This window comes from Thermobia domestica, chromosome 13 (assembly GCF_964235325.1).
Source record: "Thermobia domestica chromosome 13, izTheDome1.hap1.1, whole genome shotgun sequence".
Lineage (NCBI taxonomy): Eukaryota > Metazoa > Arthropoda > Insecta > Zygentoma > Lepismatidae > Thermobia > Thermobia domestica.
Window position 1 is genome coordinate 103671613 of NC_137466.1, and position 16030 is coordinate 103687642.

The 16030-nt window shown below is 35.1% G+C and overlaps 1 protein-coding gene across 1 annotated transcript in view; it reads left to right on the plus strand.

Moving 5' to 3' along the window:
- Window positions 1-16030, plus strand: part of LOC145668405 (dual 3',5'-cyclic-AMP and -GMP phosphodiesterase 11A-like) — a 713632-nt gene that overhangs the window by 463453 nt on the left and 234149 nt on the right. Inside the window, exon 5 of the mRNA XM_081736207.1 lies at window positions 1863-2027. Coding sequence (XP_081592333.1) covers window positions 1863-2027 — 165 coding nt within the window. The remainder of the gene's footprint in view (window positions 1-1862; window positions 2028-16030) is intronic.

A 16030-nucleotide genomic window follows, 5' to 3' on the forward strand; every position in this document is an offset into this window, starting at 1 on the left:
TGCCTGACACAGGCGTCACTAATATCACTATAGACAATTTAGTAACTGATGTAAGTGGGAAGCTAGAGTCACTTAGCGTAGAGAAATCACTCTATCTGAAGTAGAAATGGCATTCAAAAAATTAAAGCCCAGAACAGCTGTTGGACCCGATAGTATACCCCCATATTATAAAGGGATGTATATCCGCTATGGATAGCATTTGACTTCTCTTTAAAAAATGCGTTTTCCTAAATAAATGGAAATCATCTATAGATTGCCCAATATCAAAGACAATTAATAGAAATGAAATAAATAATTATCGGCCCATATCAATAGTACCTACTTTAGCAAAGGTGTTTGAACAAATCCTACACCGACGAATAATTGACCATATATAACCAGTAATTTCAGCATATTAATGTAGCTTTCTTCCACACAAATCAACAGCACAAATCTTGCAATTATCACAGACTTTTTAGCAAATTTGTTAGATCTTGGACGTTGGGCGGATGTCATATATTGGTCTTTGTAGATGACCTCTAAATATATGCTAGGATAAAGACCATTCTTGACTGTCTCAATTTACAACATGACTTAGAAAATATTGCTAACTAGTGTCCTCTTATTAAACTTAGTGTAAACATAAATAAATGTAAAATTTTATCGTTCACTAGAAACAAAAATCAGGTAGAGATTAATTATTCAGTAAATCAGATCTTATTAAATAAACTAAATTCAATCAAAGATTTTGGAATGACATTGATATGAAACCGACATTTAATAACCATGTCCTGAACATAGTTCGCAAATCTCTTTTAGGATTCATAATTAGAACTGGAAAGGAGTTTAACAATATCACCACACTAACAAAAATGTATTATTCATTGTCTGATTAAAACTTGAATACGCTGCTTTGATCTGGAACCCATCAGAACAATACCGACAGCAACTGGAAAAAGTCCCATCTAAATTTTTCAAATACTTGGCACAGTTGGAATCTATCCATGTTACGAAAATAATCTTACATTAATATACAACTTTTGAATCCCTACAGTTGAACAAAGGCGAAATGTGATAGATCAGAACTTTCTCCATGAAGTACAGTAATACAAAACGAGTTCAAGTGTATGGATCTGGTATCGACACTATATTTTCGTCTCCTGACACTTACAACTCGTGCTGATAACTCTGGCCTGTTCTATTGCAAGTATATATATTACTGAAGTCATCATTCTGGAGAATACGTTCTTATATAACAAAATATGTATCGGACACAAAGAAATTGGCATCTGCAATATGAATTATAATATATTTAAGAAAATTATTGTAAATTTATTTTGTAATACACCAACACAATAATTGGGCTTATGCCTGTTGTGCTGTTCTTAAATAAATAAATGAATAAACAATCCTGGACAGTGATTCAAATTCACTTTGAACAGGAGGTGTATGAGACAGGTTGCACCCTCAGTGCTCAAAGGGACGTAAATTCTCAAGAGATAAAAATCTCTACATTCCCCATTACCGATCATGCCAGTTATATGCTTAACTAGTTTCTGTGAGTAGAACTGTGGGTTCTACTTTCTATCACCATCCGTAAACTATAAGTAATATCCTGTATAATTTGGAGACGGTTGTTTAAATAATACAATCAAACATAATATTTGTATTCAAGTACTGATGTGCTACACTTTTTAAGACCCTATATTAATGAAATTTCCTATGTCTGTTTTGAAAATATTTCTTTCTTATTCAATAATGTTCCACATAATAATGTTGAGCGGATACAGGTATGAATTTAATGCTATTTTTAAATTTAAGTAGCTAAAGTTGTTTTTCCAAAACATTGTTTCTCATAAACTATTTGTTCTTAATCTTTACAGGATCCTCGCTTTAACGATGAAGTAGATAGGATTACAGGCTACCACACCGATTCTCTCCTCTGTATGCCAATTCGAAACGCTTATGATGAAATCATAGCAGTGGCGCAAGTTATCAATAAAAATCCTGAACTTGACAACGGACATTTCACCAAAAAGGATGAAAAGGTAGGTGATTAATATTATTGTTATTATTATTATTATTAGTTTAACGTCCCACGATTATGCACCGATACTAAGGGTGACGGCGATGATGAAATAGGTGATAATGATGGAATGACGAAAGTAGGAGGAAACGGAAGAACCCCTCAAAAACACAGCACACGGTGTTTATCAACCACAAAATCAACTTGGTGGAAGCTGGAATCGTACCATGGATCCCACGCACCAGAAAATTATTTTTTGTTTGTTTTTATAAGATTATAATGAAGTAAAAAATGTCTTATTGTTGGACAATATTACATATAGTGTTTTGTTCATTTTCCACCCTGGTTTTCGTAGTTCCTATAGGAAAACATGGTACACAAAAACAAGATTGGGTCTTTAATACCCCACTACCACTATTTTTCAAAATGATGCCTAGTACATTTTTTATTACCTATTTCGGTTTGTGTAATTTTAAATAAAATTGATAAATACATCATTTTCGTTGATATAGTTCATAGAGGAACTATGCAATCACTTGATTGAACTGATTCAAAGGTATGTATCGTAAAGATGATTATATACTTGGCAACTGATTTTGTGAAATTCGAAACAAATGCACTACAATTAATGAGTTTCGTACCGGTACTCTTCATTATTCGTTAATCAACACAGTACAAAATTATTATGATGGCGAAAGAATTATACAAAACTCATACATTACTTTGGTATTCAAAATCTGTTATTAATGTAGTCTAGGTAGTAAATTGAAGAGGTAATTAAGTTTGTACCAGATCCCTTAATGAACATGGCACGATACATTTTCTTAGCAATCTAAAACTGTATGAAACTCGTAGAATACTTTGAAAATTGTTTTTTGTTGAAACTTTAGTAGATGATACTACAATTAATGAGTTTGTATGGCGTATTATTTACAAATGGAAACGGTGCCAACCACAAACATTTCTTTGGTACTAGATGTTATCAGTTCCGTGATTATAACATTACATGCATTAAATTTTGAGTAAATTTTAATTTGTCCACTATTTGTTAATGGAAGGACCACACACCATATTGTTGGTCTCAAAAAAATGTACAAAGCTTACAAGCTCCATTGGAATCAATTTTGTTGAAATTTGAAACGGTGATGCAATAAATCTGTGATTCTATGTTGTTAATTGTCGCAATACAAAATTGTACAAAACTCATAGAATATATTGCAACTATTTTAAAAAATTAGTCGATGGCGGAACAAGTTTATTATTTTACGAATTTCACGAAGTACTAAACTCATAAAATATTTTGGAACTTAATTTATTGAATTTGTGGTGGACAAACACCGTGTGCGTGGGTTTTCTCGGGGTGCTCCCGTTTCCTCCCACTTTCTTCATTCCACCATTTCATTCATTACTCATCATCACCGTCTCCTTTAGCCTAACCGGCATAACCGTGGGACGTAAAACAAAGATTTCATTTCATTTCATTTAATTTATTGAAATGTGAGTCATATATACTACAACTTAATCATTTTGTATCATTCATTATTCGTTAATGTGCATGTTACAAAACATTTTCTTGGTGGTACAAAACGGTAGAAAATTAGTAGATTATTTTAGTTCTAGTTTTATTTCACGTATTTCGTGACTGTTGTACTAGAGGCTTTAAGTTGTAGTGTCAATTTCATCTATTTATTCGTTAACGAAAGTGGTTTTAAAAAAACTTTTTTATGTGATACAAAACGGAACAACACTTTGATAATAATAGTTTCGCCTAAATTAAAAAATAGTGTCACTATAAGTTAATGTAGTCTCATGGTAGCAATTAATAGCGTGCTAAAGGAGTGGTCGAATATAGATATTCAGCACCGACGTTGGAGCACGTACTGCGAGAAAAAATGTCATTATGTGGTTCACCCTTTACACAAATTTATTAAGCAAAGTACACGTGAGGTCGCTGATTTGATCCCTGGTCAAATAAATTTGTGTGGACAACATCGTGTCCGAGGGATTTACGGGGTAATCCCGTTTCTTTCATTTTCTCATTGCATCAATTCTTCCATCGTCTCCCTTAGCCAAAAGGGGCATAATAGTGAGACGATAAACTCAAATATTTTATTTTTAATATATCTCTTTTAGTGATCACAACAGAGATACGTAAGAGTAAGTAGAAAAATAATACCTATGGTCTTAGAATCACATCAATTAATATTTTTACATAATGATGAATTAGATTGTTTCAAAATGTAGAACATTTTAGAAGAAAACTTTCATTTCATATACATACTGACACACAATTGTTATGGGACTATATTCGCTATGTGTCGTCTTTTTCATAACAGTAATTAATTCCTTTATTTGCATGGGCAACCTTCTGTAAAGGAAGAATTAAAAAGTAATCCTCTGGGACTTTATTTCTGAATTCTGAATATGAAGAGAATTAATTCAGTAGTCTAGACTGTCTCTCGTTTCTCCAACAAAACGCATATGAGGAGTTACGTTACATTTTAAAGAGCGAAACTGGAGTAAAGAGCTAAGTTGCATTGAATCTTTATTCGAATGAAAAAAAAAAAAAAAACTAGAATTTTATATGAGCATCATACTTTATGATGTGATCACATTTTTTGTTATTGTTGTTGTTGCTTAACCATTTGTAATTTTTAAAATATTTTTATCTGCTATTACCATATACATCGGTAACAAAAAACTGGTTTTCTAAAATTTTAAGTTCAGCTCATTTCTGAGTGGCGGTTATTTGTGTTGAGTAGAGTGTGCAAATTAGTGATTTTGCAGACGTTAGCGTAAATTCGTCTATCTTAGGAGTGGATTATTAAAAACAATGCAACAAACAATATATTTTCTTCAGCACTTTCTCTTCTTTGATTTTGCCTCTATAACGTGAAAGGCTTCCTAATAAGTTTATCCTCATAAGTAAAAATTACTCCCTAAGTTTATATTAACGGTGATCAAATTCCATTTTTTTAGAGCTGAAGTCTATAGTGAAGGAATGAAATATCAAATTTAATTTTTGTTAATTAAAAGTAATTATGGTACTATACCCACAATTGCTAGAATAGTAACATTGATAAAAGCTTCATACTAGTTATATGAAGTTTTTAAAAAATTTGGAATTTTGTATGTTCTCCAAAGTTCGAAGTAAATCTCTGGTAAAACATGTACAAAATCTATTTGTTTTACAGAATATACATCTATATACTAGAAAATAATGGTAAAAAAATCAACTTCGATTTTTGACTGTGAAAAAAGTTATGAATTATCCAAAATTGGACAATTAGCATGAATTTGCACTTTACCCAATTGTTTAGAGATGACTTTTACTTGTGCAATATACATATTTTAATTGCTATACAGTTATATAAACAAACATGCTTATTTCTTCAGAGAGATTTTGTAGAATGCTTGGTTGTTGCCCGTTGGAAGAGCTGATAAATTTACTAGAATATTTCCACAGATGTGCACACATGATCACCAGTAGACGTTGTAGGTTTTGCAATATAAAAACGTTCAAACACATTATTTCTCTTTGCACTGAGTTATTCAATCTCTGGCAACTACCACTGTTCATCATAGAGACATGCTACCGTTTCATTTGGATTTGTTTCCTCAAGAACACAGTTTTAAAAATACAATGACTTTGCAAATGTCCATTTTCAAAGTTATCTAATTAAGTTTTCGGAATAGCTATAAAATATGTAATATGTTCTTGATACTTTGACTTGCATGCAATTTTCATTTCTGGTTTTAATTGCTTCCATATTAGTAACATTTTTTCTTCTACAAAAATAAAAAAAGGTAATAGCTTTAATTATTTCTTTGAAGAATTCACATATTTTCTCTATAATAAGGATTTGATCTTCATGGTCTTCATGCATTATTATGCCTCCTATTCCATCGCAGGCATTCTTACCATAGCAACAGGCAAAAAATGCCACTCCAACTTCTAGTCCAGAATTTGTTTAGTGGTTGCAAGGTCTAGAATTTTGTTTATATTCTTATATTAACTGCCAGTTCCTCCGAGAAGTAAATATTACTTTCAACGTTAGTCAAATTCTCTTTCTATAATTTATGACATGAGTTTGAAATATATTAATAACTTAGTGCTATGTTCTAAATAGTCACTTAGGAAACAAATTGAGTAAATTGGATCTTTACCTGCTATGCTTATTGTTAATTCAATTTAAAAAAAAATCAGATTCAGATTTACCAATTCTCTTTTATATTTCTTACTATTTCAATACTTTACCTTACTTTTATTTGTGATTGGCTATCCATTTTATTTACTTTTCAAAATTAACATTTTTATTTGCAAGTTGTAAGCTTAATCTTAATGTAAAGTCATACACCATTAAAATACAAATAACAAATTAAAACAATGTATTCTATGATTCAAATTAGTGAAGTATTTAGTTGAGAAAAAAAAATGGTTGAGAATGGCATTAACATGCGTTTTCGTACATTTATTTTCTTTTCTTTCTTTCTTTCTTTCTTTTCTTTTCTTTCTTTCTTTCTTTCTTTCTTTCTTTTTTTTTGAAAATCCATAACTGTGTTCACATTCATACATCAAAGTTGAAATTTTCACTATTATTTTATTTATATTCTGTAAAAAATAGATTTATCCATGTTCAACCAGAGGTATTCATACTTCAAACATTGCAAAAATTACAAAATTTCAGATTTTAATAAAAATCATAAAACTTCTATGAAGCCTTTATCAATGTCGTTCCTCTACCAATAGTGAGTGACCTCGCGTAGCGTAGTCGCTAACCTTTTGTCTTTGGTGCAAAAGATTCTGGGTTCGATTCCCGGTGGGGATACTCGTTCGTAAACGTACCGACAGACCAGCCATCCTAAGTGAGGTTTTCCTGGGTTTTTCTCATTCACATCAAGCAAATACCATGATGCCTAACATAATGATCCCGGGCTTTTCTTTCTTTCACCAATTCTTTGGGCAGTGTGGTCGAAGAGGACGTCATGTCTCATGTATGTAACGGGCTAACATGGCCATATATGGCGAACGCCCACAAAATCTAATTCCTAATCCTAATCTAACAATATTGAGTTTAGTACCATATGCATCTATAATATTTAAAAAATGATATTTTACACTTTCAATATAAACTTCAGCTCTAAAAAGTGGAATTTTATCACTTTCGATAATAAGCCTAGGGAATAATTTTAACTTATTAGAGTTCACCTATTAGGAAGATTTTCATGCTAAGAGACAAAATTGAAGAAGAGAAAGTTCAGAAGAGTTTTTTTTTTGTTACAATGTTTTTGAATAATTAGTCCTAAAATTTATAAATTTACGTTAACGTCTGCAAAGCCACTAATTAGCATACACTACTCAATACAAATGTCAGCCTCAGAAACGGACTAGAATTAAAGGGCCTTATACAGAGTCGTTTTGACGTATGATTAGCGTCATACTAAAGGTCTGACTACTGCAGGAAATATATGTTAGTTGAACTCTTTAGCATGTCACTAATCAAACATCAGAACGACTCTGCATAACGCCAAAAATGTTTAAAAACCAGTTTTGTGTTGCCAATTGATATTGTAATCGTACATAAAAATATTTTTAAAAATTAAAAGTGGTCAACCAATTCTTATTTGATCAGGTCATATGATTTGACCCATGATAAAAACAATCTTAATAATTATATAGGTTATTAATATAGGTTAATAGTAATAATATAGTTCATTATTATTATTATTAAGCATCATTTGTTTGAATAAATTGTTTTGGTACACGGTACAGCATTTCTTAACAATATTTATTTTTCCATAATGAAAAAATAATACTCTTTTTCTCATTTTCACTCAAATACCAAGTATTTTCTGATCATGCAGTTTACTTTTCTATAATAATACAATGAAATGCCAAAAATCATTATGTACGTGACTGAAAACGTTGACATCTCCTCAAGCGTGACGAACAACAGTAGCTCGTCGTAGAGGGTGGGCGACAAGTTGCTAGTAGTTCATGGATGGATGTGTACCAATACAACCTCGTTTGCCGTCCTTAATTTCGGTGGTTGTTGCAGGTGAAGGGTAATGAGAACGAACGGCCTGTTCAGTAATATCCCACTTGTGCTCAGTAGGGTTCATGTTCAGAGATCTATGGAGCCAAATCGAGCATTGGAAGTGGCCAAAACGTTCCTCAAACCAGTCACGTATCATTGCGGCCTGGTGGCATGGAGCATTATTATTCTGGAAAATCCAATTGTTGACAGGGTCTACCAAGTCCATAAAGGTCTGAAGATGGTTACTAAGCAACTGAACATGGTGATTGATGACCATCAATGTCTGGTTGTTCAAGCGGATCAGAAGATCCAAAACATGCAATGATCCATGACCCGCCCAATCACGGAGTCACCAGCAGTATGGTGACTGCTATATTGAGAACTTGAGTCTATGGTTTCATGGAGTCTGCATCACATTCAAACCTTACCATCCACGCATACCAACTGAAAATATGACTCATTTGACCATGCTATACGTTGCCAGTCATCTAATGTTCAATCTACGTCGTATTCCTGAACCATATGAGTCACAGATGGCGATGGTCGTGAGCACTGGAATCAGTTTGCGGCTGCAATACCTCATGAAGACCAAATTGTACTGCACTGACATTTGAAAAACGCTATATTACAATGTACGTGCTGCCAATTCCGCACTGTTACTTGTCTGCCCGGACGAATCTGCCTAGACGTCGCCAGTTGCGATTTTAAGCACATTTGGGTAGGTACTGTGTTGTCCCTGATAGATCATAGTCTCGAATATGTTAATTACAGTGCACTCCTGACACTGCAGAATATGAAAAGTTAAATGCCCTGGCGATTTCCAAAACCGAATGTCTTGTTTATCTACCACAAAGTATCAGTCTGTCCTCAAATACCAATAGCTCCGTCTGGTTGACGCCACCATGGTACACGACGTTTTTCTCTACCCACAAATCTCCAAGTGACAACACTGACAATGTTTTGCTCTATTCTAGTAGTTTTTAGTGATATTTCCGCAACCTCATTAAGTTCCCTACCGTTATCCTATGACTTTTGGCGTCAGAACTTATGAGAAAGTTCTGACCACTGTGTCTCTGAGGTAGGTAGGCAATCCAACTATTATTCCTGACGTCCAAGTTGCATACCTTTGAGGGGAGATTTTCAAGGCATTGCTCATCGTTACATATTTCGCGTATTTCTTTACTTTCAAAGTTCTGCATAACCATTATTCTTCCTGTAAGAAGTATCGACACTTTTACAAAAAATAGTTCTTTCTACTAACATGCGTGAAAAATATCACCACAGACCCGTTTGATTGTGATGTGGTTAGTTCGTGTGATTGCAGTGCGCGAGGTCCCAGGTTCGATTACCGGGAAAAGAGTACTAATCGTACTACGTGCTTCAGCTCCCACTTTATGATGTAGGTTTCAACCTATATACTCGTATTGACAAAATATAAAATACACATTACTTTATTTTCAACAACTTAGCTATGGGCAATTTCAAGGTAATAATTGATTGATATCAAGCTTAATATCCATTTTCAGCACCGAGACTGTGCGTGCTCGGTTTACTTAAAGTAAGATCCGAACCGCACATGCCCTCACCGGGAATCGAACCCTGCTCTCGTGCACCGAGCTAATCAGGCGCGAACACAGAAACTACTATTGTTGTATAGTCTAAAGTCGAAAGATTTTTAGGGATTTTGGAGCAAGTGGATGTCTCGTGAGTGCGTTCCTGGGTTACGAAGTTTTGGGCGAAGTCAAGGTCCGATAGAATTTCCCCGTGGATACGCCCTTGATGCTAATAATATTCAAATAAGAGAGCGCTAAGAGATAAAATTCCTTTGAAAATCTTCGGTACAGTAGCTATAAACATGCGTTTAATAGCAAGTTTCAGTTAAGAAGCACAATATTCTAGAACTAGGCAAAGGTTTAATCAAGAAAAACAACTTCGTTTCATGTAATGTTAGCATATTTCTTGAAAATAGACTCTTCCAAAGTTCATTACTGAAATTGCTGATGTTAACAGAAACTATATTCTTCTAAAATGTTCGAAGGAGAGCAGAATAGATTTGGTAGATGATTTATAAGATTACTGAAAAAGGAGAAGCTAGAAAAGATTTTTTTAAATTTTCTACGGAGTAGCTTACAATATTCCCGTATCATTATTATTATTTTCTTATTTTTGATCTTTTTATATTAACTTTATACTAACCGTTACGTAATCCTTTTCACTGCTGTAAACTATTGATCCCATCTGCACTACAGAAACCCAGTTCAGTATGTCATTCGAAAAAATCCTGAAGGATCTTGTTGCAAGCCTTCCCATCTTGAATCTCCTGAATGCTCTTTTATCTCTATTGAACGGAAAGCTTGGTGGGCTGTCGGTCGTAACCTTTCACGTCTACCCATCGTTCATCTCCGCAGAGAAGTTCCAGATTCTTTCCATACCAATCTATTGAACTATCTTCAACTCTCTCAGGTTTCGCTTTCCGCTAAATTGAACATCTTTCCCTACAAAGTATTGGTAATAATACGAGGGTTTAGACCCTCTGTAGAAAGATAGCTGTTATGCCAACTACTGCACTCAACAGCAAACACCAAGTGAAAGTCTTTCAAAATATTTGATTGATTCAAGTTTGCATCCGTTAAAATCTTTAGTAGGCTATGAATAAACACAAATCATATTATATAGAAAAGTTGCGAAAACAGTTGACACAAGCATATTATAAGGTGGGACAAGATAAATTAAATAGCACATGGGAGATGAAAAACCGAAAAGCACTTGAGTATTTGACGTAGCAACACCCAATAATATTTCATATTTCTTGTAGTGAGGTGTGAAGAAAGCACATTGATTTCGAATACAGAAGATAAAGGGTACGGCAGTGCAAAAAGCGATCTGCAGCTGTAAGGGAAAATACATTCGAGTTAAAGCCAATCACTATCGTAGACACTGAAATACCGTTGACGAAGGGGGGCAGGATATTAATTATAAAGAAATATTACTCAAGGGCAGATCACTGAAAGAAGGGAAAGAAAATATTCGTGCCGAGTTCAACAGTGATCCAAGTCTTTCAACTCAGGTTCGTATCCATGGCGGATCTAGAGGGGCCGGGCCCCCCTTAAATGTTTACTGGCCCCATAAAATTTTCAGGATAGGCTTGCAAATGAACTATAATATGGTGATGAACTATATTATGGTTGGATCAGCCCCCCTACATTTTTGGGCTGGCTACCAGGCCCGTAGCCAACCCAAAAATGTAGGGGGGCGGAAAAGGTTAAGCGGGGCCCGATCCAACCGTATTACAGTTCATCACCATATTATAGTTTATTTGCAAGCCTGGCGTGAAAAGTTTAGGACCGGTTAAAATTTAGGGGAGGCGGGCCCCCTAGACCCCCCTTGGATACGGGCCTGGTTCAACTTACAAAGAAGATTGAGTGAATAGGATCCGTACTTGATAAGGATCATGTTTATCCGCGTTGGAAAAGGACACGGTTGGCCTTAAGCCAATGGGACCGATTGCTTCCAATCGGGCCCCGCGCCTAAGGGTGCCCCGCGCTAGTGCTGTCTAATCTACTCTCCAGTGCCGTTTCAAGATCATATTATGCCCAAAGCAAACAATTGTGTTGTGATCCCTATGACTAAATTTTGCTCCTATTACATGTCATTCTGCCCACGAGGTCCCCGAAGTGGCTCTCCTACTCACGGTTGTCAAGTACACACAACAACCTATTGCAATACGGTACGAGGGAGGGTATAAACTCTCCCTAACAAGTAAATGAATAGTTTGTATTAAGTTTCCGGGCATAAGTAAATATTCTCTGAATTTAGTGCTGCAGTAGTTTCTTATTTTTTTTTAAAGTTTTTAACTTCTGTTGTAAAAATAGATATTATGTCCAGGGAGTATTCTGCACACTCCCAACAACCCTAATACTGCTCCAAATTTCCTTACACACACACTCGTGGGCGTAAAAATGTTGTTTTCTTTGAGTTTGTTTAAAAATGCATATCATTATTCTGGATGCACACTATCTTTATTTTGAACACCCTACTAAGTAAAAGTTCCTGGCGTTCTTACTGATTATGCCATATGATACTCCTGTGAATACCGTTTTTTTCTATTTGTTAAGAAAATCAAGTCAGGAAAACAGAATGTATAGTAGTGCGTACTGAATAGATGGCTGCTTGTGAAGATTTGTCTCCTAACTCAAAATCCAACGGAAAATGTCATCCATCTTCCATCAGTTCCTTAAGGTTTGTGATCATCTCTTCACTATTTCATTTTGTCTGCAGTTGATAACGATTTCAAGCTGATTATACATTTCATAAGTAGCTACCTACGATGTACTCACTAGCGTATATTAGGTTTTCCTAACTTGAATTCTTTTCAAAATGATAAAGCTGTTAAGAAATCTTTGAACCAAAGAATTCATATCAACGTGCATTGAATTATTTCTTACAAATATAAACTTATGGAAACTTAGACTTCAACATTGTATTTCTCGTAAAATTCTAGGCCAATATTATATATTACATGAGTCTTCAAAAAAAGCGAGATACAAGTTGGCGGCCATGGTAATCACACCCTCAAATAGATATCTACTTCCTCCTGGTGTCGGTTAATGTGTTTTCGTTTTTCATCCATTTAGCATTTTTACAAATAAAATGAAATTTTTAAACCTGAAACACATTGTTATGGCTTATTCTGATCAACCATGATTTTGGCCACTGCGGCCGTCTTCATGTACGGAAGCACCTTAAATTTTGCTTCCGCTTGTTTCTTGATAGTCCACACTTCTCTGCCAAGTTTGGTCAGGAAACTAGATTTCGACATCGATAGGTTTACTTGTAAGAGAAGAAAACTATGAAATACTGGTACAGAACCTTCTTGAAAAATTGAGAGGTACAACGATGATACACGTATTTTAAAATTCATTCACAGTCTGCATTTCCAATTGAGTTATTTCTCTGAAAAAAGACTGCTATATGCAATGAACAGGGTTAGTTTTTTTTTCACCTGAACATTTTGCAGATGGAAAAATGTTATAAAGGAAAATGGGTATAATCACTAGACCAGCAGGGAGAGCAAAATATGTCTATATCTATATCTACGTGGGTCAGTCAGAAAGTTAGTTGCACTCCTTCGTAAATATTTTCGATCAAAGGCTATTTTGATGAAACTGTGTGGTAACACTGCAGACATGTAGCTGCATCGTGACGTAGCGGCTTTCAGGAGACAAGTAAAAGTGTTCTGATAATCAATCGTAAACACCTCTCGACAGCTGCAAGTGGCGTCCAAGTTGGAAATGCATGCAGTGATTCGTTTTTTGTGGGCGAAAAGGTGTAGCTGCACTGAAATTTATCAGCAGTTGCATGAAGTATATATGGTCAAAATGCAATGGCACGTCAAACTATCGCTAAGTGTCGCAACATGATTGAGAATGGACGTATACAAATATTGACGATGCTGAGCGCGAGGGAAGACCATCAACTATGACAAATCCGGAAATCGCTGGTCGCCTGAATGAATGCATTTTTGCAAAAAGACGCGTAACAATAGACGAAATCGCAAACGAATTGGGTATGTCTCATGGTAGTGTGCATGACATTATTGCCGATCAGGTGAAATTTCATAAAGTTTGTGCACAATGAGTGCCTCGTCTATTGACGGCGGTACGTAAAGGGAAGCGTTTTGCAAGTTTGCTTGACTTTCTGCAACGTAACCAAAAGAAAGGAAATGAGGTTTTGGACAAAATTGTGACCAAAGATGAGACTTAGATTCCCCATTTCTCACCTGAAACAAATCGCAGCTTGATCGAGTGGACACATACCACTTCCCCAACTTAAAAAAAAAAATTGTGGCGAACTGTTCCATCTGCGGAAAAGGTGATGATGACGCTGTTTTTCGACAGAGAAAGTTTGGTGCATACAGAGTTCATGCCGAACGATGCCACAATTAATGCATCTTCTTATTGTGAAACACTAAAACGATTGCGCCTAACACTTAAAAATCGACGACTATGTAAACTGTTTAAAGGCATTGTGCTCCTGCATCATAATGCAAGACCGCATGCAGCACAACAAAAGGCGAACTTCTGACAAAGTTTAGGTGGAAGTGTGGGATCACCCTCCTTATAGCCCAGACCTTTCACCCTGTGACTTCCATGTGTTTGGTCCCATGAAAGAAGAACTTTCAATGCGACGATACCACTCGGATGACAAGATGAAAGCTGCAGCGCAAGAATGGTTATCGGGCATTGGACGGGATTTCTTTGCAGAAGGCATAGAAAAACTTGTACCACGCCTCGACAAATGCTTAAATAACGCAGGTAATTACGTTGAAACGTAGATTGTGAATGGAAAGGTACTTCACGATATAAATAAAATTATAATAAAGTAAAATGTCTATCCTGTTTTATATTCTTAAGCAGTGCAACCAACTTCTTGACTGACCCTCGTATCAATATCTATTTATCTATCTATTTATATATTGGTTCTACAGATCTTGGTGCAAGTTAGTTGTAAACCTGGAGCCCCGCAAAATTTTTCCAATTGGGCCCCGCACCACCTAAGGCAGGCCCTGGAAAAGAACCCAAGCGCGGAAGGAAAATATACGCATGTAGATGTTGTAGTTAACGAGAAATCTGGCTCGTTTTGTATGAGATTGGCATGTTGAAAAACCACGACAAATCTTATATAATTACGTTATCTATGGTGCGCTGTGTCGGAGATGAAAATCGTTTTCTTCCAAGACAATGCGTTTTATTGTCGGCAACTTCGAATCGTTCGTAAATAATTTGGTTCGACGGGTTATTCTACAGAGGAAAAAAAGTAATTTTTAAGTACTGACATCTATAATCTCACAAAAAAATATAAAATTAGATTTTTTTTATCAGAGAAGAAATAGTACAGATTATAAGTAAGATCCAATTTTCGGTCTGTATCAAGTATATTTCTGCTAAACAAGTAAAATTTTATTAAGAAAATATATAAATTTTTGTCGAGTTAAAAAGTATTGAGGGAGGTCTGGACACGGTGGACACTCCGTGGGTGCGTTCCTGAATCAACACTACCTGTAAAGGCCAACTCTGCTGCTGATAAATTGTCCTTTTAACGAATGTATATATGTGATTCAGAGTGGTTTAAGCAGAAATCGTACGCTATCCCTATATAACTATTTTCTCCAGCCAGTCAGGAGAGAATTTCTCGCCGTGTACATCCAAAAGCATTAAACATATGATTGAAGTTTCTTTTTCTAAGTACATATAAATTTTTAAGTAATTGTTGTAGTTATGAAGCAGAAATAAATATATAATTGCTAATGGCACAAAGCTGTACACTAAAACTGTTCCCATTAGATACTTCGTCCAAAGTAACAAACCGAAAGAGTTAGGGAAAAAGTGGGTATTTGTAGGCTTATCCAAATTACGTAACGGTGATGCTAGTCTGTTTCTATACCATTAACCCGAAATACACACACCATATATATACACTGTCGTTAAAAGATATTCACATGAAATAATCTCACCATTTTTAGTGTTAAAAGAGGGAAAGAACGTTTTTAAAACCTCTTAACTCCCTCTCCAGTGTGGATCAGTAGTGAAAATGGGTTGCTATCAGAGGCGACCAGCATGGATGGCTTACTTTCGGTAGAGTTAGAAGCAATTTCAGAGTATTAGTTCACTCCGTGCTAGACGGGGAGATTATAAGCGCAGATTTACATTTCTTTTTAACCTTACACCCATAAAATCCCTAGATAAGACGATCACTATATTTTGCAGTGCTTGGTGGATCATAGCCTTCCTATGTGTTAGTTTTAGTTAAGAATTTTGATGAAGCACCTAACATTGACTGAAATATATATATATATATATATATTTGTACTGAATGGAGAAAACTCCTAGAAGCTAGTTTACTATTTTCTATTGCAATTGTACTTTCAGCGGCGTCATTATATATATATTAGTTTCATTCAAATTGTAATAAAGAGATAAACAGATTG